The 25,083-nt window shown below is 45.9% G+C and overlaps 3 protein-coding genes and 1 long non-coding RNA gene across 8 annotated transcripts; 2 read left to right on the top strand and 2 right to left on the bottom strand.

The window, feature by feature from the left end:
- Positions 1–845: 845 nt before the first annotated feature.
- LOC146295859 (uncharacterized) lies at positions 846–3,325 on the bottom strand. Its single transcript, XR_014753339.1, has 3 exons — positions 3,011–3,325; positions 2,386–2,444; positions 846–1,906 (listed from the first exon to the last, which is right to left on the bottom strand). It is a non-coding gene; the product is annotated as an uncharacterized LOC146295859 (long non-coding RNA).
- Positions 3,326–3,441: 116 nt separating this feature from the next.
- cfap69 (cilia and flagella associated protein 69) lies at positions 3,442–10,241 on the bottom strand. The gene is made up of 23 exons (XM_084697045.1): positions 9,977–10,241; positions 9,769–9,828; positions 9,585–9,650; positions 9,169–9,278; positions 9,004–9,080; positions 8,794–8,892; positions 8,455–8,607; positions 8,070–8,247; positions 7,847–7,970; positions 7,722–7,770; positions 7,514–7,635; positions 7,174–7,399; positions 6,920–7,084; positions 6,670–6,785; positions 6,462–6,580; positions 6,303–6,384; positions 6,022–6,214; positions 5,668–5,805; positions 5,510–5,586; positions 4,790–4,987; positions 4,538–4,624; positions 4,321–4,425; positions 3,442–4,236 (listed from the first exon to the last, which is right to left on the bottom strand). Exons 1-23 carry the CDS (start codon positions 10,112–10,114, stop codon positions 4,063–4,065), a joined length of 2,856 nt encoding a protein of 951 aa, XP_084553171.1. The 5' UTR covers positions 10,115–10,241; the 3' UTR covers positions 3,442–4,062.
- Positions 10,242–10,330: 89 nt separating this feature from the next.
- kdm1b (lysine demethylase 1B) lies at positions 10,331–16,848 on the top strand. 5 transcript variants are annotated; one of them, XM_084697047.1, is made up of 21 exons: positions 10,331–10,480; positions 10,789–10,922; positions 11,158–11,279; positions 11,407–11,496; positions 11,585–11,696; positions 11,806–11,919; positions 12,014–12,052; positions 12,153–12,345; positions 12,688–12,872; positions 12,969–13,139; positions 13,246–13,320; positions 13,519–13,653; positions 13,793–13,964; positions 14,067–14,194; positions 14,539–14,670; positions 14,763–14,837; positions 14,922–15,038; positions 15,126–15,251; positions 15,488–15,610; positions 16,104–16,256; positions 16,373–16,848. In XM_084697047.1, the coding sequence occupies exons 1-21, from the start codon at positions 10,465–10,467 to the stop codon at positions 16,454–16,456; spliced, it is 2,496 nt and encodes an 831-aa protein (XP_084553173.1). In that variant the 5' UTR covers positions 10,331–10,464; the 3' UTR covers positions 16,457–16,848. The 5 variants fall into 5 exon arrangements, with proteins under 5 accessions (XP_084553173.1, XP_084553172.1, XP_084553175.1 ...); XM_084697046.1 differs by having other exon boundaries at positions 10,777–10,922; XM_084697049.1 differs by lacking the exons at positions 16,104–16,256; positions 16,373–16,848 and having other exon boundaries at positions 10,777–10,922; positions 15,126–15,263; positions 15,488–15,593.
- Positions 16,849–17,436: 588 nt separating this feature from the next.
- On the top strand, positions 17,437–24,471 carry LOC146295856 (putative C-mannosyltransferase DPY19L4). Its single transcript, XM_084697043.1, has 20 exons — positions 17,437–17,754; positions 18,080–18,182; positions 18,264–18,458; positions 18,560–18,684; positions 18,809–18,899; positions 19,009–19,130; positions 19,837–19,982; positions 20,083–20,206; positions 20,570–20,704; positions 21,349–21,480; positions 21,695–21,796; positions 21,880–21,953; positions 22,120–22,278; positions 22,366–22,485; positions 22,590–22,710; positions 22,809–22,865; positions 22,965–23,047; positions 23,211–23,343; positions 23,575–23,733; positions 24,013–24,471. The coding sequence occupies exons 2-20, from the start codon at positions 18,089–18,091 to the stop codon at positions 24,175–24,177; spliced, it is 2,337 nt and encodes a 778-aa protein (XP_084553169.1). The 5' UTR covers positions 17,437–17,754; positions 18,080–18,088; the 3' UTR covers positions 24,178–24,471.
- Positions 24,472–25,083: the final 612 nt, after the last annotated feature.

Here is a 25,083-nt window from a genome sequence, read left to right as displayed (position 1 = left end):
TCCTTTTCGTTTGCTCCAAGAATACAGTGATGTTCAGTGACATCTACTGGCAAGGAGGGGAAACATGAACAGTAGACTTTCAGTTAGCCTAACAAATAGTCCCATTCATCAAGGGACTTCTTTAAAAAAGTGTAGCCTACTCCCTAAGAATTTAGTGTCTGGACCATGAATGTGTTCGACTGTATTTGTACTAGAGTAGGCTACAATGTATTCGGGGACGGTATAATAGCCCAAATACATCCCTTAAATGGTTTGACTACATCCTAGAGGGAGACTAATGAGGAGGGGTGTCTTGTGTCTGTGCCGGGGGAGGGAACATAACGCCTGCCTGTGTTCAGAGATTCAGCGGCTCCAGCTGCCTGTCCCTCGCTGCAGGGCCGTATAACACAACATGGAAGCTGATACTGTCGAAGGTAGCCTACGGTGGTTCTCAGAGACAGTATTGTGTCGAGGCCCAGCTCTGGGGAAGGGTGACCAGCCCAGTTCTGTTTAATAACATGATGATGAATATACTCCGAATGCTAAGGATTACACTGTTAAATTGAGAACACAGTGGAACTTCGAACACGGCTCGTTCCCACAGTATCAAACTTCCGCTCCCAGCATCGGTTCCCACGGCGACTGAATGAGCGTCTCACGTTCCCGTGAAAGTAGAAACTAAGGAAAAACGTAGAAAGTAAGGAAACAGAATGATACTGAGCAGAAAGGCTGAGTTTGTACAGCCAGACAGCTTTGCAGCTTGTTCCACCAGTACATTTACCACTATAGAAAACATTTTTTGTTTAAGAATGAGCCGTCAACATAAGGTTTAAGATAAATAAATATATGCTTACATTTTTGGATGCAATGTGAGCTTTATTTGATATTCAGTTGTTCAAAATCTAGTAGGCTACTTAATACAGTAAAATACATTAATAGATAAAACATAATGTTTGCTTTCTTGTTTAGAGTGGCAGAAGACATGAAGAATAGTTTCATCATGTTTCTCGTGTCACATTCTGTACTCAAATGTTTAATTGTAGGGTCGAGGAAAATAACCTCTCTGGTTTGTGGTGTTGCCTTATGCTTATTTCAAGACATTCCTATGTGCTTCAGCCACTAGTACAGACAGCTTAGAGGATGTGTGCAGGTCATATCATATTAAACTAGGATCATGGGTGGGTAGATTTATAAAGTTAAACTAAAGTTTTATGAGCATGCTGGGTGTTTCTATAGTTTCAGACACTTCCATGTTTCCCTCCAGTACATCACAAACACTCTCAAACTGTCATGGCCGACACTGCATCTCTTACTCCACCCCTCACCATCCCTCCCAACATCCAACGTCCCTGCAGCAACACACACAACCTTTCATCGACAACAACCAACACATACCCATTGAACCATACTGCTTGGTGAGTCTAAAATTCAAGTCTGTTCCAGGTCCCAAACACTGACGTGGGATGGCGTGCCGCCTGGTCCACTTCCCTCTCTCTCCACCTGGTCCACTTCTCTCTCCCTCCGCCTGGTCCACTTCTCTCTCTCTCTCCGCCTGGTCCACTTCCCTCTCTCTCCGCCTGGTCCACTTCTCTCTCCCTCCGCCTGGTCCACTTCTCTCTCTCTCCGCCTGGTCCACTTCCCTCTCTCCGCCTGGTCCACTTCCCTCTCTCCGCCTGGTCCACTTCCCTCTCTCCGCCTGGTCCACTTCCCTCTCTCCGCCTGGTCCACTTCCCTCTCTCCGCCTGGTCCACTTCCCTCTCTCCGCCTGGTCCACTTCTCAGGCAGCAGGATGTTTGAGGTGGGCCGTGTGCGTCATCCGGCGGGCGCTGTAGAGAGACACTCCGACACCCACAGAGGCCATGATGAGGGCCACAGGGTTGACCAGGCTGCCCTGATACTGCATCTGGACCTCACCTGACACCTGGCTCTGAGCGGGGGAACACACACACACACACACACACACACACACACACACACACACACACACACACACACACCATGACTGATTAATAGGAGATAACATCCACCACTGACTAGAAGTACCTCAAGCAGTAGGTGAGCATGGCTAAGTGGCCGAGAAGCATTTGAGTCAAGTGGTCATGCTTTCAACACTGTCATCACAATAAAACACTTACACTGTCATCACAATAAAACACTTCCCAGATTACATCTCTTTCTGCTGTTCCTGCACCAACTTCTAAGTAGCAGAGGCAGGGGTTTGGTTCTAAAGGATAAGTACTAATAAAAGTAACATGATGCATGCCATCTGCACCTGCCACTCACTAAAACATTCCGTTCCCCTGAGCTGTGAGCAAACGGAGTGGCACATTCCCTGAAGCCAACGTTCATTTCACAACTGACAAACACAGTTGCAGAATAAGAGGGGTGTTGATGACAGATACAAACCTGGAGGAGACGGAAGTATCCAGGGGTGAGCCGTCCTAGCCTCAGGATCATGACAGACTCTGACAGAACACAGGCACCAAACAACAACATGACTGCACTGGAACATTTCTATTACACTCATCAGGTATTGTAGACCTTCTAGAAAACAAACACTGTACAGCCTATAATAACCACCCCATTCCCCAGCATATCCACTACCCACCCAATTACATTTAGTAATTTAGCAGTAAGTTCAGGGACATTCCCCCGAGGCAAGTTGGGTGAAGTGCCTTGCCCAAGGGTACAAAGTCATTTTTGCACAGCCGGCAATCTGACCAGCAACCTTCTGATTACTAGCCCGATTCCCTAACCGCTCAGCCACCTGACTCCCTATTAGTGACACTTAGGTTCTTACATCCAGAAAAATCAATTGACCCTATCAATCAATATTTTAGGAAAAAACTGACTTAATTTGATGCAACAGAGTGAAGGACAGATTAAGCCAAAGGCAGAAACACATGCCACCCCCCCAAAAAAAAGACAAAACATGAGTCACTAAAGTATTAACATCCATAAAATCTTAAACTAACGGCTTTTGCACAAGGAAAGAGAATACAGATCGAGGAGGTGAATTGAAACAACTCACCTCGCAGCAGCCGAGCGACCAGACAGAGACCCAACCAGAGCCCCCTGAAAATACCCTGAATCACAGGGTCACTGACAGAACTCATGTGTGTCTCTCCTCCTTTGTCCTTCACAGTCCCATCCAATGGGGTGAATGGACTCAGTCAGGCAGAACCCCATCCCACAGACACACTTACAGTACGGTGGATAACCCTTTCCCTGTCAAGGGAGATCTGGTCATGTAGTCAGTAAACGACAGAGAGGGTGAGGCTGCATGTTGCACGCTTGAAGGGTTGTGTGTGGTAATGCACTGCAGAGGGTTATGTAACACAAAAGAACCAACTCACCCAGACTTTATTGGAACCAGTGTTTCTGTCATCTGCCCGGTAACAGGTCTTAGTCACCCCTTCATGACAGTAATCTGAAGGTGAACCAGTTGTGAATAACATTCTGGACATCAGTATGGAGTCAAACATGTAAGAAATGCTCTGAATAATTGATTGAATGCTTTCTGTTTCGTAAGACATCATCTCTGATAGCACTGTGAAGTTTCCATTCATATAAGGTCTCTTTCTTACCCACAAGAAATCAGATGAAATACAAAAGAAAACCTTTACTTAGTAATACTATAAACTCTGTACAAGTGCCTGTTAACGAAACATTCATAATGAAGCCAGTTGAGTCAGCTATCCAGTAAATAAATTATCACCTTGAAATACCTCTGTGATTATTTGATCTCTGACAAAGAACATTTAAATCTCAAGTGTTTACTTGTTGAAAGTAATAATTGTACCCACTTTTTTTTTTAAGCCCAGAGGCTTTTAATTATTATTATTTTTTAAATCAATTTTAAACGTCTTGTTTTTATTCTTTTAAAAGCTGATATTTTCACATTTAATGTTGTGTACTTTTAATTGATTTCACAGAATTTACAGAAAATGGGATTTCCTAAATTGAGCTACAATGAGTTTGTTACTTCTGAATTTAACACTTAGTAACAACACATGAAAACTGGAGATAATGCAAGTTGTTATCTTCACACACAATGAGATAGGGAAGCACAGATAAGAGTCTTTATGTGACAGACACGGTGCTGAAGTACTCAGGGTCCGGGGTGCCATCAGGGACTGTTTTCAGGGCCCCTCCCTGGATGGGTAATCTCTCCAGGGCCAGCTCTGTGTCGGCCAGTGGGCCCCCTGTCAGATGGGCAGGGGTGCTCTGGATGTTTATCACCCGCCCAGAAAAGGTCTAAACACACACACACACACGTTAACAATTTCAAAGCAGTATTTTTTAAATCACAATTTCAATTCAGTATACATATTCACATACCGTGCTTTGCAACCCCTGGATCTGTGTTGGGTGAAATACAGAACCGTTTGGTTTAGTCACAGGTCTGGACATGTCAATAGACTCCTCCTGTGCTGCTTTAGATTCCTGAAGAAGAACCAGAGTAATGCGTGACATCACCATCACAGTAATACTGTAGGAACAAACAAGTAGGAAGTGTGATGTCATACCTTCAGAATCTTGTAATGTGATGTCATACCTTCAGAATCTTGTAATGTGATGTCTTGGCAACGTAATTGTCCCATGACTGGGCAATAAGCTTCCGCTGTTTCCAGTTAGAGCTAATCTGTTCAATAAAAAGACATCTTTAAGATACAGCGACGCATTTATTATTAAAATGCACTATATTCCCATCCCTTTCCAATAACATAACACAGAGATACGCACAAACATGGCAGAGCGATGTGATCTCTCACCTCTGAGTACATGGCAGAGCGATGTGATCTCTCACCTCTGTGTACATGGCCTTCTCCTCATTGATGTCTGTGTCTGCCTGTCTCTCCAGGATGCTGGCTTGCTCAGCCATCACCCTCTTCGCCGTGTCCTCCGTCATCTGAGCCATGGTGTCCAGAGCTTCCATGTCTGGGGTGACCGGTCTCACCCCCTCCAGGGTCAGCTCTCTGGAGATCTCATCCCACACCTCCCCGACCTGCAGCACACCACCACTCCAGCCTCATCATCACCACTCCAGCCTCATCACCACTCCAGCCTCATCACCACTCCAGCCTCATCACCACCACACCAGCCTCATCACCACTCCAGCCTCATCACCACTCCAGCCTCATCATCACCACTCCAGCCTCATCACCACTGCAGCCTCATCACCACTCCAGCCTCATCACCACTCCAGCCTCATCACCACCACTCCAGCCTCATCACCACTGCAGCCTCATCACCACTCCAGCCTCATCACCACCACACCAGCCTCATCACCACTCCAGCCTCATCACCACCACTCCAGCCTCATCACCACCACTCCAGCCTCATCACCACCACACCAGCCTCATCACCACCACTCCAGCCTCATCACCACCACACCAGCCTCATCATCACCACTCCAGCCTCATCACCACCACTCCAGCCTCCCACTTTTGCTCACTTTTCTGTCAAGCTTTCTTTAAAACATCCACACTGTGAGACTACTAGCTCTGCAGCTTTACAGCATGTTTACCTTGAAGTCCAGGTATCTGCGCACAATGCTCAGAGTGATGTAATCCTTTGTTGACAATCCATCTAGACCTTCAAACCCTGCATGAAGAGACCGTGAGCCAATATTCTCATTGTAAGGTCAGTCCACAACCATCTCTTGAAAAACGAGGTGTTCCTTACCTATCTTACAGAAGACGGAGTAGATCTTGGAGCGCAGGTTTTCAGACAGCTCCATCACAGCTGGGCTGGGTCTGTTAGCTGGCAGGGACACGCAGGAACTGTCCTCTTGGTGGCGGCACAGAACAGGCTTCTTGGGATCTGGGGATCATCAGGATAAGTATTATTAATTATTACTTCAATATTAATTTATTGTCACCTTGATTTTTTTCATAGCATTCAAGCCTACGTAAAACAAAGTAGCTTAGCCTGTGTGCTATGTTGTGGTTGTAGCTGTCAAGGCAGGGCCGTAGGTTTCATGATGATGGGTGTGACGTGTTGAACACAGGCCTACGCCCCTGTGTCGGAGAACCCCACCTGCTATCCTGCCTTGCAGGTCTCGGCTAACCTCCAGCTCCTCCTCCTCCTGCCTCCAGAGCTCGAGGAGCAGCCCCGTGGAGCGCAGCCCCCCTGGGCCCCGCCACGCCAGGACATGACTCAGTGTCTTGGGATTGTCACACAGGTCTTGCAGGGTGCCCAGGATCACGCTTCGCATGTTGCCGGGACTCGACTGCATGGGAGACAGAATCACAACACAGTACAGGACAGGAAAGCTTGGCTGAGCTTGATGATGTGTGAACCTTCTGGAAGGTTCTTACGTGGAGGAGATCCAACAGCAGGAACACTCCTTCTTTGGCCAGGAAGTAATCTTCTGTTGTGTAGCACCCCACAATACAAGACCTGGGTCATATAGGAATTATACAATATTACACAGCTGCAAAACAAGTTTATAGGATTCTGTGGGTGTGTGAACTGACCAGACACAGTCCACCGTGGAGAGGATGAGGATGTTGTGTCCCAGACCACTGGAAAACGTCTCTGGGTTCATTCTGAGGAAATGCACAGTCATCTCCACTCCCTCAGATCCAAACAATTCCTGTGGCACAACAGTGTAAATAAATACTACGTTATCAAACCAAAACATGCATGATCAGTTATCCTCTCAGGTTTTGTCACAGGCTCTACCTTTCTGTGTAGATCGTTTTCACACAGCGCTGATAAGATGATCTGAATATCAGCCTTGATCTCCAGGGTAACAACATCCTCTTCCTCTGGGCTTTCTACCATCTGCATCACAATCCCTGAGAACACAGACCACAAGGTTACAGAAACACCTTTTAGTAGCTTTTTGTAAGCTCACATTTGAAATGATCTTCCTACAGACTGACATCAACTTCATGTTTCCATTAGGGGAGTTTCCCTCCTCCTGAAGTACCTAGCAACTGGCTGATGGCTCCTTGATCACAGAGCTCCTGGTTGATTGCCTCGTTGCCAAGGGAAGCCATCGCCCTCAGCAGCCTCACACAGTAGCGCATCTGAGCCATCTTGCTGCCCCGCCCCCCGGCGCCGTGGAAACTGTGGCCCTGGCCAAAGTAGGCGTCTGTGGGGAACAGATCAAGTCAAGTGACTGTGAGCAGTGGAAACAAGCAGCCTATCTATTCTTCCTCCCCAGCCCCCGGGAGATCTCACCCCGCTCAGCGCACCACTCCAGCAGCAGCAGCAGGCAGGTGCTGCCCTTGCAGCTCACGTACTCCTCCTGCATCAGGGGAGCCACGCTGGCCAGGGTGGCCAGAGCCTGCAGCTGCAGCTCCTCCTGCTGGACGGAGGTCCAGTGGCAGGGCCCCGGAGAGCCCCCGGGATGGGGGGGCCTTACCAGCAGGAGCAGGGCCACCATCACACCTTCCTCTCTGAACAGCTAGGAGGATACAGAACGCGAGTTCAGGAGAATTATTCAGGTACAAAACCAGCTTTAGTAGTTGTGTTATAGTCAGCTAGTGGATTTTGTGGGGAAACAAACACTGCCACTTACCTGCAGGGCAGACAAGTCCTTTGACATGACAACAAACAAGTTCAGTAGCAGCTTCTTCATCTCAAAATCTTCATTATTGTAGGACAGCTTGAGGTTTTGGACTAGAGGGTTATGACTTTTCACTAGAAATTGAAATATAATCTGTTTTAAATTTATACAGGCTTGTTACGATAGTGTTTTTATTTCTGCACCATTTATTTTTACTCACTCTCTGGAAACGTGCCAATAATAATGAGCTGCTTGGCAAATAAACTCTCCTGTAAGAAAATGTAGTGATAAGAAAACAAACAATCCAAAATGAGAATAAACCTCATGTCACAGAGCAACACTTACAATAAGTGGAGATTTAGGATTTTCAGCTATGAGGGTTGTGATCACGAGCAGGTCATTCCTGAGTTGAGAATCATAATGCCGGTAGCCGTTTAACAGCAGCTTCAAAAAGGCTTCTTTCAGAGCCCTACAATTCAAACACAAAATTAACCTTTTAACCGCCTTTTATGTAGTTTAATTAGGATATGACTGACCATGAATAGAACTGTATAATAGAAGCACCCACACAATACAATCCATGTTGCTTAGCTGAAATGAGACCTCGTCTTTACAGCCTTGTTCTAGCAAGTTCCACAAGATCTCAGAGGAGCGGAACAGGATTTGTCCAGTTGGGTCTGGGTCATTCATATGGAAGCAGACTATCTGGGCCCCCTGAGCCTTCAGCACATGGCCACAGTTTACATCTGAGGAAGAAAAAACTCAAATAAGCAACAAGGTGCAATTATAAGAAACTAGGACCATTGACATTGACAGCAGGACACCGAATGTCAAGACTGTGATTGGTCCTCCTTAAAGAACTATTTTATTCTAAGAGCTACTTATCCTAACAAGGGAGTTAATCTGCTTGATAGCCTTTTTTTCCATCCTTGTGGCTGAAAGCTAATATTTACCAGAGGAGCCTGTCAGCTTCTGAAGAGTCTGTAGGACCTGCCTGTAAACAGACGGCTGGTTCTCCAGCAGGGACGTGGACAGGACCAGGGTCTCTGCCAGGCCACTCTGCTCCAACAGACCCACAACGTAGCCCGGGGCTGTAGGCTGCGGCTCTGCAGAAACACAGCATTTCCACACGCTTCTTTAGACCCCAACATTAAATCACCTCAGACAGGTTTTAGAATGTGGAATGCACACAGGCTGCCAAAATGCAATTAGTAATTTACTAAATATCAATCTATACTGTTTATTGAGATAGATATAAGATATAGCTTCTATATTTGAGAGCCAGTCCATACCATCCACTGACTGCTTAGATTCCACAGGGCTGTATAACGACTTGATAGAGTCACAGATCTCGTGTCTGACTTCAGCATGGGGCACTCTCATCAGGTACCCTGTAAGTAGAGAAACAAACTGGTTGACTGTTAAGCTTTTGGACAAGCACTACATTAAATAAACCAAATAAATACAGTTGGAAGATTGTCTGTATTCACATGGCTTCATACCCATTTGAGACAGACACTCTCTGACAGCAGGTGCATAGGTGATCTCATCAGACACCTTTTCCTTCAGGAAGGGAAGCCTGGAGAAAGCATGTCAGATGCAAAAAGTGAGATGGATATCATGAGAAGAACCGATCACTTTTTGAATAGGCTGAAACAGATTGTTACCTGCACGCTTTCAGGAAGTCGCAGAGCACTGAGGCATATTCAGGCTGATCCTTAGACTTCTCCGCACATATGTTTACAATCTTAAAAATGTCAGCGAGTTCTTTCAAAAGCTTGACATTTTAATTTAAGGACATACACCAACATGCAATGAAATACATTTCAAAAACAGGATGTCACCTCACCGAGGCAGACAGTGAATCATACTGACTATTTCTGTGCAAGGAAAATGCTGACACAGAAAGCAATAGGCATCGCTGTTAAATTGGAATCTTGGGAATTAGCTTACACTTCAGTCCTTGTCAACAAGACATTATGTTAACAGCGCCTGCTTCCAGAACATCACAAATAACATAACAAAACCGTGACATGTTATTTCAGATAAACAAGGTAGTAAAAGTGTGCAAGTGGAAGGATACAAATCCTCTTTTACATTTCTTCAATAGTTTCTTAAACACAAATAGATGCCTCTCTTTCAATTTACCCTTCAGAAAAAAAGAAATTCGTTTTAAAGTTAGCTAGAAATGTGGATTGTTGATAACAGTATAGTCTATTGAAGAAAAACGTTTTATAATCCAAATTTGAAGATATACTTTGACTTACTGTTAAAGGATCTTCAAGAAGATTAATTACGCGATTAAGTTCAAGGGGCTTGGGGACTACCTTAAGGAAAATAATACATTTTGCAGAATTATTGTCATCATGTTAAATAAGACATTTGAATGCATTACATTTTGTAGACGAACTATTATTTTTACTATCAGACATGAATACATATAAATACTGCAGGAGAGACACTGATATCCGGTACCCCATGCGTGTCACTGCTGTCCGTTCCAATATTTTTGACAAGTGGAATCTCAGGTTTTCTGCGATGAACTTTGACTTTGGATCCATTTGCTGTTGTCATCCAATGACTTTGAGTCATTTCGGTTCCTGAAATGGGCATTGCAAAAGCATACCACAAATAAAATAAAAGACGACCTAGAAAATTGTTAGAACAAGTAAAGAAAAGCACATTGCTACTGCTGAACGGCCAGTGCTTGGCTTTCTACACAACCAAACGCGTGTATTCGTTGCTATGGTTATCCATCTGCTACGGAAAGCAGGAGACGTCAAAACTTAGAAGGGAACGCCCATCTTTTTCCCTTCTACACCGGAAGTGGGCTCTGATGACAGCGTCGCATTGATTTTCTCCACATTAAAACAACAACAAAGACACATTTATTCAAGAAATAAAACGTCGTCCTGGCAGCATATAAATAAATAAATAACCAAAAAAAGGGAGTCAGCCCAGCCATGCTTACGGATGCAGGTCTGTGTTTTTCTCTGTTTGGTGCATGCACTGAGAATGTTGTTTGACAGTTCTGAATCGCCAACTCGTCAAGGCTGAGGAGGGTCTGGAAACCAAGCTAGCGTTTGTCACATTTGCTCGCAAACTTCTAAATCAGTGAACTTGTGATTTGTGTAGAATTAACATAATTAATTATTGGTCCTTGTTTCTGATATAGCCAATCATTAGGGTATTTAATTTCGCTATCCGAATTTGCTAAAAACGGTGGTAGGCTAAAGTTCTTTGGCATTCCGTTATAATAAAATCTGCAACATAAGATCAATTTCCAGATGCTTCCGGCGCAAAGAGGCCCAAGAAGAGAACAGCAGCGATGGATTCGCCGGGAGATGGCCAGTCCTTACGCTCCTCTGGAAGGCAGACCAACGTCAGAGTGAAGCGCAGCAACAACCCTCCTCCTGGGCAGGTATGCACGAATACTCAGGTGCAGAGGCGCCGTATAGGGGGGAAAGTTAGGACAATCCCAAGGGTCCCTGACTGACAGGGGCCCTTTTTTCGTTTTCCATGGGGCCCAAAATTCCTGGCCGTGCCCCTGCTCAGGTGACACTGAGTTGCTTGTCATTGGCCCATCTTAAACCTATTGCAACTACTGATGTTCTACATGTTATAGTGTATATTAATTAGTATATTATATGATGAAGACTAAAAGGAAGTCCACGGACACAGAGGAAGAGGATGACCAGTGTGATAAGAAGTACAGGAAGTGTGAGAAGGCTGGATGCAGCGCCACGTATCCAGTGTGTTTTGCCAGTGCTTCTGAGAGGTATCGTTTCCACCTCTACATGTTTTATAACCTTAAACCTTGAGAGAGAGAGAGAGAGAGAACACACTCTACGAGAGTATTTCTGTGACTGCGTGACTGTTTTCTAATAGAACACTATTTCTTTTAGGTGTGCTAAAAATGGGTACACGTCTCGCTGGTACCACTTGTCTTGTGGAGAGCACTTTTGCAATGAATGTTTTGATCATTACTACAGAAGGTACAGTATATAGCAAAAAAATATCTCATTTGTTTATGCAGATGTTGATCTAAATGTAATTACAATGTTGTTTTCTGGGGTTTTCCAGTCACAAAGATGGCTACGAGACATACGCTTCCTGGAAAAAGGTCTGGACAGGAAATGGGAAGAGTGAGCCTAGTCTAAAAGCTTTCATGGCCGACCAGCAGCTTCCATACTGGGTGACAACAGCTGCCATCCTGCCACTCGAAACATTTATAATCACCGTCCTCTACTTTCCATCACACTGACTGTAAACAAAAAACTCCTCCCCATGCGACCGGTCTCCAGGTCCAGTGCACCAAGGCAGACTGTGGAAAATGGCGTCAACTCACCAAAGAGATCCAGCTCACTGCATTGCTAGCGGCCACATATCGCTGTGGGATGAAGTTCAACAACGTCAAGGTGACTGGGAAGATGTCAAAGTTCACAGATAATCATCAATTTGTCAGTTGACATGCTTTGTTGATGTTATTTTGTGTTGTGTTCACGCACACAGACTGAAGGACAAGACCAGTGCTCTCTACCAGAGGATTTGGTGAGTAAGAGCCTCACAAACAATCTTCTGGTTCTGTAATACTTGTGAGCCTTTCGTGGACACTTCCATCCTCTTGCCTTGTCACTCCTGTCGTCCACAGAGAGTGGCTGAGGTTACTGACAGCTGGTGGCATTCCATGTTGATCCTGCCCCCGTTGTTCAAGGATAGCCCTGCCAGCCCATTCCTCCTGTCCTACTACCCAGACTGTGTAGGCATGAGCCCCTCTGGGTCCCCTAGCAACCAGTGCCTGGCTGAGCCCAGGGCGGATCACTGCAGGGCCGTCCAGCCCCAGAGTAAGTCTGGAGGAGGGAGAGGATACACCCACAATGCAGTCTAGAAATATCTGGACAGAGCCACGATGTGAGGGGAAAACCAGTCAGGAGAAATAACTTGTAATGTAGAATCAAATCCAATCACATTGTATTTGTGTATCCCTTTTAATAAGCAGTGTCACAGAGGGCTTCACATATGCCCGTAGAACTGAACCTAAACCAACCTAAACCCTCGAGGTTTAGTGTAGTACAGTGATCCATACCTACATTCTGTAGCGGTGAGGTTAAGTTTGAGTCTGGTTTACTGCTCTGGTTCAACAGGTCCAGTGAGTCAGACGTTCTTATGGTCTAAAACATGTTCAGTTCCAGGGTTGTGTCCGTACTTCCAGCCCTTCTACCAGCCCAACGAGTGTGGAAAGGCCTTGTGTGTGCGACCAGACATGATGGAGCTGGACGAGCTCTACGAGTTTCCGGAGTTCTCCCGAGATCCCACCATGTACCTGGCCCTGCGCAACCTCATCCTGGCCTCCTGGCACAGGGACTGCACGGTACGCACACCGCTTTCTAAAGATGTCCACCTAACCCCTACTAACCCTACTGGTGTCTAAGAGGGCCTCGTAGTAAATACACAGCTTTGTATCCAGGAAGTGCTGACTCCCCAGAAATGTGCTCCTCACATCATCGTACGAGGACTGGTGCGGGTGCGATGCGTGCAGGAGATGGACAGAGTTCTCCACTTCATGACCAGAAAGGGGCTGATCAACACAGGAGTTCTTTCTGTCCAACAGGCTCTTCTCCCGGAGAGATACCACAACGTGAGTGTATCAGTTTGACCCTTGGTTTCTACCATGCCTTGTACCATGTTCTAGTTTTGTGCTGTGGCCTGTATCTGATGTTGTTGTGTCACTTTTATGATTGTAGAAGAATGTGATCGTCATCGGAGCTGGGGCATCGGGCCTGGCCGCTTCAAGACAGCTACAGAATTTTGGCATGCAGGTAACTTTTCAGATCCAATCGAATTTAATTTCTGTATCTTTTTTTAAAAGCAGTGTCACAGAGGGCTTAACACATGCCCAGTGCACCTAAACCAGCAGAAATCTCTGATGCCAAACAAGTGGTCTCCACTGGCATGCCAGTGGGACTGAGTTTGTCTGCTCGTCTCTGCTCTGACCCTGGATGGTTGTCCCTGCATAGGTGGTGATCCTTGAGGCGAGGGGCCGTATAGGAGGTCGGGTCTGGGATGATATGTCCCTTGGCATCAACGTTGGTCGTGGGGCTCAGATCGTGAACGGCTGCATAAACAACCCCATCGCGCTGATGTGTGAGCAGGTGTGTGCTGTGGAAGTTTTTCCAAGTTTTTGATGCACCTGGATCCTGCGTCACTGCTTCGTTCCTTGTCAGCTGGGTGGGGAGTCACCGTTGCCAGCGTCGTTTTCCAGTCGTCATTTGTTCCTTCTCGTTTGTGCAGCTGGGAATTAAGATGCACACCCTGGGAGAGAGGTGTGATCTCCTCCAGGAGGGAGGCAGGGCCACAGACCAGGCCATCGACAAGCGCATGGAGTTCCACTTCAACGCCATCTTGGATGTGATCTCAGAGTGGAGGAAGGACAAGTCTCAGCACCAGGACAGTCCTCTGGGAGGTGAGATGTCACACAACCCCAACACAGACTGTCAATTCAAACATAAGTGGCCTTATTAAATCTATGTTTGTGCTGTGCTGATTGAAAACATGTCACCCTCAGAAAAAATCCAGGAGGTTTACAAGAACTTCCTTCAGGAGTGCGGGATCCAGTTCAGCGAGCTGGAGCAGACCGTGCTTCAGTTCCACCTCAGCAACCTGGAGTACGCCTGTGGAAGCACACTGGACCAGGTCTGAAAATGAGCTCACAAGTCACACTACTAACCAGCTATGCCGCCGAAAAGCTCTTTGCTGGCATGGTTGTGGCACATTGACACCTGAGGAGTGAGTTTAACCAGGGTTCAAATTACGGGGGGTTGTTTTTTTTATACCCCCCCTAATTAAGACTTGGACCCCCCCCAAAAGAGGTAAAAACAACAGGTCGGAGTGGTCATTACATTTATATATCTTTCTTACCTGTAATTGTAAATATTACTTTATGCCCTGGAGAAGAAATTGACCCCCCCAGTTGTCATTGTATAATTCGCACTCTGAGTTTAACCAGTTCACATCGGCTACATGTACTCGTTTTACAGGTTTCCGCTAGATCCTGGGACCACAATGAGTTTTTCGCCCAGTTCTCCGGAGACCATACTCTGTTAACCAGCGGCTACTCCACGATCCTCAACAAACTCTCAGAGGGCCTTGACATCCGCCTCAGGAACCCAGTAGGACTCCCCACTGCCATTCAGTTTAGGGTTTCCCCTCCACAAATAAATGCACTTAAAGCAACAGTAACAATTGTTTGTTTTAAATTCAGGTTCACGTTATCGACTACTCAGGAGATGTTGTCAAGGTTACCTCCTCCAACGGTGCTCAGTGGACAGCACAGAAAGTAGGATCTTTTTCTCACTTCACTTCCTTTTGTACTTCAGCTGTTCAAACATGACACTGATTTGGTGTTCTGTCTTATTTCTAGGTCCTCGTTACTGTCCCATTGACATTACTTCAAACAAATTCAATTCAATTTATCCCCCCACTCCCTGAAAGAAAGCTGAAAGCCATCCATAGTCTTGGAGCAGGTATAATTGAGAAGGTAAGTGGATCAAAAGACTTGTTTACAGACAACACAGGGAACTAGTTCATACAACCTAAGCAGAACTTGTCTTCTATGTGTCTACAGATTGCACTACAGTTTCCATATAGATTTTGGGACAGCAAGATCAAAGGAGCAGACTACTTTGGTCATCTTCCTCCTCGTCCAGACAAGCGAGGGATGTTTGGCGTGTTCTATGACATGGATCCACAGGTTTGAGTTCCAGTTGGGTTTGTATTAACTTACCAGTGACACATGTATCTGCCCAGTTTCCCAGACATGGATTCAGCCTAATCCTAAAGTCAGGGACAGATTAAATGAAGATCTCAATTGAAAAGTTTAGGCTAGGACTAGGCTTAATCCATGTCTGAGAAACTGGGCCATAAAGTCAATTCTGAATCCTAAAGGCCAGATAAGAGCAATGTGTTGTATTGTGGCCCATTCCACAGAGACAGAAGAGCGTCTTAATGTCTGTGATCACTGGGGATGCTGTGCCCTCCATCATCGCCATGGGAGACGAGGAGGTCGTGGAGGAGGCCATGAAGGTGCTTCGTGAACTCTTCAAGGACCAGGTGAGGCCAACAGTCAAGAGAAATGGAACACCAGACAGTCTACACTATGAAACACCAGACAGTCTACACTATGAAACACCAGACAGTCTACACTATGTAACACCAGACAGTCTACACTATGTAACAGCAGACAGTCTACACTATGTAACACCAGACAGTCTACACTATGTAACACCAGACAGTCTACACTATGTAACAGCAGACAGTCTACACTATGTAACACCAGACAGTCTACACTATGTAACAGCAGACAGTCTACACTATGAAACACCAGACAGTCTACACTATGTAACACCAGACAGTCTACACTATGTAACAGCAGACAGTCTACACTATGTAACACCAGACAGTCTACACTATGTAACACCAGACAGTCTACACTATGTAACAGCAGACAGTCTACACTATGTAACAGCAGAAAGTCTACAATATGTAACAGCAGACAGTCTACACTGTCTAAGCACACTTGTCCTGTTCCTGTGTTTGTGGACAGGAGGTCCCAGAGCCGGTAAAGCACTTTGTTACGCGCTGGAGCAAAGACATGTGGTCTCAGATGTCATACAGCTTTGTGAAGACAGGGGGCAGCGGTGAGGCGTATGATGTCATTGCTGAAGATGTACAGGGAAAGGTGTTTTTTGCTGGCGAGGTTAGTCTCTTATCATTGTTACTTAAATGCATTAGTTAAGGTTATATTCCTTCAGAGAAAATTCCAGATAAGGTGATATTCATAGTGTTAATAATAGCTCTTTTTTCTGTTTGCAGGCAACCAATCGACACTTTCCTCAGACAGTAACAGGAGCCTATCTGAGTGGGGTCCGGGAAGCTAGTAAAATAGCTGCCTTGTGACTTCGAAACCCTGCCTCAAAACCCTGCCTCAAAACCCTGCCTTGACTTCTTTGAAACATTTATACATCAACTTGTCACCTGCCACCAAGATAAAACAAGATTTTCTTGACTTCACTCAATCTACTGTACTTTGTGCGAATGCAGGATTCAGTGAGGAATTTACCTTATTCACAATAAACACCTAACTGCCTGACAACATCCTATAGGAAATGAGACACTCAGCAAGAACCCTGTCACTGTGTTTTTGTCCAAAACTATGAACTAAAATGGACAACTGGGTATAATGTTCAAATGAGTACTTGTTTGTAGCACTTCTGATGTGATTTATTACATGGCATGTTTAAGATAGGAATGAAAGTTTTGAAACACCAAATAAAAAAGGTTTGTAGTGTTGTGTAGTGTTTTTACCTACAGGATGAAATCCTGAGGTCTGATAATTTATAGAATTTTGATATCACAATGATTTAATTGTATCCTAATTAGGTTATCATGTGTTTGAGTTTTTATGCTGTTATTATGTCAGCTGTCACAATGCCTGAGTATTTATAATGTGTAATAAAAGTAACATGCAACTGTCTGCTGGCATTAACAAAATTCGAAGAACAAGGAGAGAAAATGCACAGTTGAAACAGAGATGTAGATGATAAGTGTCAATATAAAGATGAATAGCCTAATTCAATTCGTTATAAATGTGGGCCAATGCAAGTTTAGGCTAAATGTAAGTTGGTCTCTATCAACATGAACCTATTGGCGTTTCGGTCATGATGAATTAAAGGTCTTTAACAAAAATTTAGTGAGAATTTTTATAATAATTTACCGACAGTATATATACATATTTTTATATTTATTCATTTTTTATACTTGGCAGCCCACCTTTATCACCGGTCCAGGTCCACCTCTTTTAACGTTGATTACGAGTACATGACAAGTTAACCCTAGCTAGCAGAAGCGACACTGCCATCTAGTGTTATCAGTGAGAATCCGCCAGGCAGACCAGTATTGGCTGCTGCTGCCTCAGAAAGTCCAAGAAAGTGCTAGCTAGCACTAATGCACATAGCTTGTGCGTTGCATGATCAATTTCTCATGTCCATCGCTTTCAAGGCTTGGTAACTTTAGACTTATTGGCAACTAGGCTTCCAATGTGATTTATGCCATGTGAAAACTCACAGGCATCCGGCTACCTGACGTTAGCTATATAACTAGCTAACTAGTAGCTGTTACAGTACTAGCTAAGGTCGCTTTGCTAGTACCAGCTACAGGTACCCTGCTAGCCGGTGTTAGCGAAAAATCCCTCTCAGGTGAGTGATATAATTATCATAGATTGAGTGTAATGTAAAAATAACATTTTAGTCTTCTGTTGCTGGCTTGTTAACTTTCTAGCGGGTGTTAGCTACATACTGTACCGAGTTTGCTCGCTCCTGTTGTAAAAGGTGGGGTTAGGCTTGCAAATACCAAAAAGTGGTTGACCAGCTAGCCAAGCTAAAGACTAGCTACCTTATTCTGGCTGAGTTAAAATGTGGAATAACTGTTGACTAGTTGATGGTTATGGCAGGAAAGTGTGCTGTACTCAGGCCATGCCAAATAATATATTATGTCAATGTTGTTGCTGAATTGTTTTGCTAGCTGCAGGACATGGCCGAGGTAAGATGTCGGAGGGCGGTGTTGCCAGTGGAGCGACAGGATGGCGAGGAAGACCTCGAGTCCAAGGACAAACCGCATAATACAGGTACTGGAACTACTAAAATGTCGACGTGTATTGGAGCGCATTTCCGACTGGATAAAATGAAAACTGAACGTTTATCTACAGGAGATCCAGTCAGTCATGATGATGTAGATGCCACATACGTGGGTGGTGTAGAAGGGGCACATGAGTCTGTAAAGAAGCGGGAAGAGAAGGATGAGGGAGAAACTAAGCCAGTGGAGGAGAAAACAGGAGAAAATAAGGACGAGACTGACAAACAGATGCCGTCTCCTGTTAAAACATCTACACGCTCCAGTAGATGTGAGTGATTTCAAGGATGACGAGAGTGAGATACAAAGAGTAAGTTAAAGCTTCAAATTGTCCTTTTTCAAACCGGCTCTTCTTGCTTTACTAACGTGCAGCGGTGATGCTTCAGCGGCTAGTGAAGCTGTTCTTTGGCTGCCTAGCAGCGGTCACCTGCGGGATGATGTATGCGGTATATCTCTCCACCTACCACGAGAGGAAGTTCTGGTTCTCATCCCGTCAGGTGGGTAGCAGTGTCCTTGTAGTGTCTGCCTCTGCATGGCCTATACTTTTACTCTCTGGAAAGATATATTATATAAATATGCTCAATGGTGCTGTTTTGTGTGTTTTGTATTATTTTGTATTAGGAACTGGAACGCGAGATAACCTTCCAGGGTGGCAGTGGATTGTACTACTACTACTATAAACACATGCTGACGGCACCCTCGTTTGAAAGAGGTCCATTTTGTTTTACTTGACTTACTCGCCCAGCTGAAAACGAGCTGACCTACATGTAAACTGTCTGTGGAGGGAGGCCTTCTCGCTCACCTCCTGCTGTGTGCTCCAGGTGTCTACGAGCTGACCAGAGACAACAGGACCGTGTCTGGTCAGACCATCAACGTGGTGGAGCGTCTGTCTCTATACCCAGAGCTAGTCACCAGCCTCCTGTACAGAGTCACTGGGAGTCAGGTCGGTTCACCTTAACCACATTCTCAAACCAAAACTGTCAACCAACAGATCACCATGCAAGTGTTTTAAACTGCGGTAGATCTCTGTTCGTGCACGTGTGTTAACCCTTGTGCTGCCTTCGGGTCACATGACCAAAAGGTTCATAACGAACCATCGTTGTGTTTACCCAATTTTACCCAATACAAAAGCAAATATATATATATTTTTTTTAACCTTCGCAATGTGGGGGGTCTGAGACAGCCCAACGGTTAAAAGAAAATGCTTCACTTTGTTTTTGTATGCGGTAAAGTTGTCGCAAACGACGGTGGGTCACAATGACTGATGGGTCACAGTGACTGATGGGTCACAGTGACTGATGGGTCACAGTGACTGATGGGTCACAGTGACTGATGGGTCACAGTGATTGATGGGTCACAGTGACTGATGGGTCACAGTGACTGATGGGTCACAATGACTGATGGGTCACAGTGACTGATGGGTCACAGTGACTGATGGGTCACAGTGACTGATGGGTCAGAATGACTGATGGGTCAGAATGACTGATGGGTCAGAATGACTGATGGGTCAGAATGACTGATGGGTCACAATGACTGATGGGTCAGAATGACTGATGGGTCAGAATGACCCGAGGAGAACACAAGGGTTAAGACTCATGGGGTGTGTTGAGGAGAGGGCTTGTGAATGACGAGAGACACTCTCTGTTCAGGAGGTGATCGAGCCTGTGTACTTCTACATCGGGATGGTGTTTGGTCTCCAGGCCCTGTACGTCACGGCTCTGTTTGTGTCTAGCTGGGTGATGAGTGGGACCTGGGTGGCAGGTATGCTGGCCGTGGCGTGGTACGTCATCAACAGGTGAGTCACAGGCAGGTAGAGACACGGTCTAGTCTGGTGGCAGAGGCCTGTCCTCTGTATGAGCCCTGTGTTAACTCCTCTGGGTGGTGCTGCCCCCCAGGACAGACACGACCAAGGTGGACTACGCCATCCCTCTACGGGACAACTGGGCCCTGCCCTACTTCTCCTGCCAGGTGGCTGCCTTGACGGGGTTCCTCAGTAACAACATCAACTCTGCCACAGAGGTCACCATTACTTTTATACTACGGCTCATTTAATACTAAGGCTGATTAGCAGGGATAGGGATTAGGAAAGCATCATTTTGTTGTACATTTTCTACGTTTTATCTGGTTTACTGTATGCACCTGCCCACCAAAGTAAATTCCTTGTTTGTGAACACTTACTTGGCGATTAAACACTATTCTGATTCTGATCATAATACATTAAAATTGTTCCAAGCTTTTCAAGCAAAAGAATCCTCATAAAATACGTCCATATTTGGAAAGTTATTATTAGAGGGGTTTACTACTCTACACTGGTTAGTACTGCCACGTTCTGGTGTGTTTCCCTGACACGCTGTGTTTCCCTAACACGCTGGCATGATTCAGATGTTCTGCTATCTTCTGATGAGTGCCACGACCTTCACGTTCGTCCTGGTGTGGGAGCACAGTCACTACGTGCTGTTCGTCCAGGGCGTGGCTCTCTTCCTGCTGGACAGCTTTGACCTTGTACAGCCACGCAAGGTACAGTTGCTGTCATCCACTAGTCCCTACGACTCTTGTTTCTGAGCAAGGTGTCAACAGTAATGCAACCAAAGTCATAGAATATATCAATTACTAACAATATATTGTGCAGGTGATATGGTTCAAAACTCTCCCCCACCCCACCCTCTCTCTCTCTCTCTCCCCCACTCTCTCTCTCTCTCTCTCTCTCTCTCTCTCTCTCTCTCTCTCTCTCTCTCTCTCCCCCACCCCTCTCTCTCTCTCTCTCTCCCCCACCCCACCCCTCTCTCTCTCTCCCCCACCCCTCTCTCTCTCTCTCTCTCTCCCCCACCCCTCTCTCTCTCTCTCTCTCCCCCACCCCACCCCTCTCTCTCTCTCCCCCACCCCACCCCTCTCTCTCTCTCCCCCACCCCACCCCTCTCTCTCTCTCTCCCCCACCCCTGTCTCTCTCTCCCCCACCCCACCCCTCTCTCTCTCTCTCTCTCCCCCCACCCCACCCCTCTCTCTCTCTCTCCCCCACCCCACCCCTCTCTCTCTCCCCCACCCCTCTCTCTCTCTCTCCCCCACCCCTCTCTCTCTCTCCCCCACCCCACCCCTCTCTCTCTCTCTCCCCCACCCCTGTCTCTCTCTCTCTCCCCCACCCCACCCCTATCTCTGCTGGACAGATTGCTGACATTCACAAGGTGTACCTGAGCTCCGTGTTCCTGGCCTACGTGCTCCAGTTCCAGAACCCTCGTCTGCTCAGCTCTCCTCTGCTCAGCCTGCTAGTGGCCTCCGTCCTCGCGAGGTACTTCCAGGTACAGTCAGCCTCTCTGGACCTCTGCTCTGGTCCAGGCACACAATTTACTTGCCCCTGATTAATTTACCTGTGCTCATGTAAATTAATTTTTTATTTTGTTTGAGAAACTAACAAACGGCAACAAATGTGAATTGTAAAACTGAAACACATGGAGGTCTGAAGATTCAGCCTCTCTCTCTCTCTCCTTCTGCTCTCATGTGGTGCAACTTTAGCAAAACATGAAGACGGGTCCTCCAGTGGCTCGAGTGATGAAGATTCTTCTTCACTTCTATCTGGTGTTCACCACGGGCATCACCTTCAGTTATTTAGTCAATGTGAGTACCATAGTTCACCTTTAGCTCTATCAAGTTTGTCACCTAGAACTGTGTTAAGAGTTGGTTTTGCTTTGAATTTGCAGAGACTAATGCCAGGCAATGAAAATGACTACCTATTTAAATTTCTCGAAGTGAAATTTGGACTTAACACAACAACGTAAGTATAACTGCTTGGATTTTTTTTTTAAACCCTAAAGTCCCAAGTAGCCCTTTCATCTAACATTTTTGTATCCTTCTTTTCTGAATGGCAGAGATTATTATAGAGAAAAATATGAAATAAATATATTTCCTCAAACCCTGTTCCATTTCCTTGTTCTTCTCAGGGACTTTGTGACCAACCTCCTGCTGTGCCAGGAGACCTTTCAGACACCCAGCCAGGACATGTTCCTGCGTCTGACCCAGGCATCAGTCCTGCCCTTCTACCTCCTGGTCCTCAGCATCTGCCTGCTGTCCACCCTGCAGACCATCTACAGGAGGCTCAGGTCTCGCCTCGCAGCGCTGCACTGGAAATGCTGCTTCAGGAAAGTGAGACTTGTCTCAGTGATTGGTGTGTGTTTCTGTCGTGACAGTGGGGAGCCAATGAAAACCAAGCACGCGCTTGAAGACGGACGAATCGGCGAGCAGCCTGAAGTCATCTATCATGTGTTCCACACGCTGCTGTTTGGAGGGCTGGCCATGCTCTTTGAAGGGTAGGCAGTTCCCAGTCTCAGCAAACACACAGGAACATGAAGGACTGATGGACTGATTGGATCTTTTGGTCCTTAGACTTTGATAACATGTGATCCCCCTACAGGATGAAGTATCTATGGACTCCCTACGTGTGCATGTTCACAGCGTTTGGTGTGTGCTCTCCAGAGCTGTGGATGACCGTGTTCAGGTGGCTGAGGCTGAAGGCCATCCATCCTGTGGTTCTGGTAAGGGTCCTCTCAGCCTGTCCAAGCTCTTCCTCTGGGGTCGTGAACCACAAGGACATTTAGTGACATTAACTGTTTTCTGCTTATTTCACCCATAGGCTTTGATATTGAGCACAGCAGTTCCAACCATCATAGGGTTCAGTTTGTGGAGAGAGGTGAGGCCTACAATGTTCTTGTGACTGTGTCCACACCACACCCAGATTGTTTTAAACATGTAGCATTAAGCTATCAGGCTGTTCATGTTCCTCCTGCAGTATTTCCCTCGCGTGATAGCAGAGCTGTCAGAGCTGCAGGAGTTCTATGATTCAGACACAGTGGAGCTGATGAACTGGATCAAGTGAGTGATCTCTCTCTTAACATCATCTGCTCATTGATGACATTCATCTATTCCTAATCAAAACCATTTCAAACTTCATGCTTCTTCTCCTCTTTCAACATCTGTGTCTCTTCCTGTCTTGTGTGTTCCTCCTTCCTGTCTGGTGTGTGCACTTCCTGCTCAGGACCCAGGCCCCCATGGCGGCGGTGTTTGCAGGGAGCCCTCAGCTGCTGGGGACGGTCAAGTTGTGCTCTGGCTGGACGGTGACCAGCCTGCCCCTCTTCTCAGACATCCACCTGCTCCGAAGCAGCGAGGATGTGAGTAGCCCCACAGCCAGGATGGCTGCGACTCAGTGGTTAGAGGATTCGACTGCAGGGAAAGGGGTCACAGGTTCAAATCCCATGTGTTGGATAAAAGTGTCTGCTGAATAGAGTATTGTTATTATTATCCCTTGTGTAAGACGATTTCTTGAGTTATGTGCTTCTGAGAACCTGATGATGAGTCTTCCTGAACCAGAAGACCTATGTTTAACTTCTGTTACCCAACAGACTCATCAGGTGTATGCTCTGAGATCTGCAGAGGACATCTACAAGATCCTGACCTCCCACAAGACTAACTACGTCATCGTTGAGGAGTCTTTGTGCAATGAGCTAAGCCACACCAAAGGCTGTCGGATCAAAGACCTGCTGGACATTTCCAACGGCCACGTAAGTATGACCAGCCACCTCAGACGTAGCCCCTCCCACCTCACACGTAGCCCCTCCCACCTCAGACGTAGCCCCTCCCACCTCACACGTAGCCCCTCCCACCTCAGACATAGCCACACTAAACATGCACCTCAGACGTAGCCATGCTAAACATGCACAGAGCTCATGAAACCTGCTTGTGGGGTGCCTAGCTAATGTAGGGCAGGTAAACTCAATCTGTGTCACTGAAAAATTATTTTTTTGTTTTTGTCTTGTTCTCTATTTTTCCTACACAACTAGGTGGTGTATGATAAAGGAGAGATGTATTCGTTTTCCAAACACGGGCGTTTCTGTCACGAGATCAAGCTGAACTACTCTCCTTACACCAACTACTTCACCAGAGTCTTCTGGAACCGCTCCTATCACATCTACAAAGTCAACTCTGTCATCTCCTTCCAGTACTGACACAAGTTTCTCAGTACAAACAACCTGGGAACTTTTCTGTGTCTTTGCAGCATCTCTCAACCACAGTGCAATGCAATACTCGTTGGCAGTTGGTGCAGTCAGAGTCGAGTTGAATATCCTGTCTCTAGCCTACTTTCATCTTCCTGGGACATTGATGACTTGACATTTGAGGCTGACTGACTTTTATGTGAATATTGAGATTTCTTGGCACATCCAAACTGGACATCAATGTGAATCAATGAATGTGTCGGTGATTTTACAGTTTGGTTTTAAAATGGCCGTCTGTGGTGTTAACTTGTTTTCAGCGTCTCTTCTTGTAGATGTGAGAGGGAGAGGGGCTGTGAGGTCGAGCAGAGCTCAAGTCTCACGAGGGGGTAGCGAGGGCGGGCTCCGAGGCTACCCATGCTGCAATGCTCTCTCTCAGACTGTGTCTTCTTCATGCCTTCTGCTCGTGGCTTTGCTCTTGCAAATCTGCAAAACTGCGCATTGTAAATGTAGGTCAACCTGGAACTCTCTTGGTCTGTAACTGAGTGAATCGCTCAAAGAAATTTAAAAAAGTGTCAATTACATGGCGTTTCAAGTTAACTTCTTGAACTGGTCATGGCCATGTTTGAAAATTGCCTTTTAATGATAACAAGATCCCGAGTAGATTGAAAGAGTGCATTTTAAATTGCAATGCCATTGTGAAGTTTTGTTTTATACGCAATGTTTTATGGTTTTCTCAAAATTGTCATTATGTACTGAACTACGGTGACTCTTGCAAAGCTGTCACATCTGTTTATTTTTAACCGAAATGTCAGTGTTAAATTATAAATAGACACTGACTTGCTCAGTGTATTCAAAATCTATGGTAATGAAGTTACTAAGGTATTGCTATGCATTTTTTAAGAAATTGTCAAAGCCGTT

Source organism: Hypomesus nipponensis, chromosome 4 (genome assembly GCF_054491055.1).
Source record: "Hypomesus nipponensis isolate SF chromosome 4, ASM5449105v1, whole genome shotgun sequence".
Classification (NCBI taxonomy): domain Eukaryota; kingdom Metazoa; phylum Chordata; class Actinopteri; order Osmeriformes; family Osmeridae; genus Hypomesus; species Hypomesus nipponensis.
This window is presented reverse-complemented; position numbering and strand designations above follow the sequence as displayed.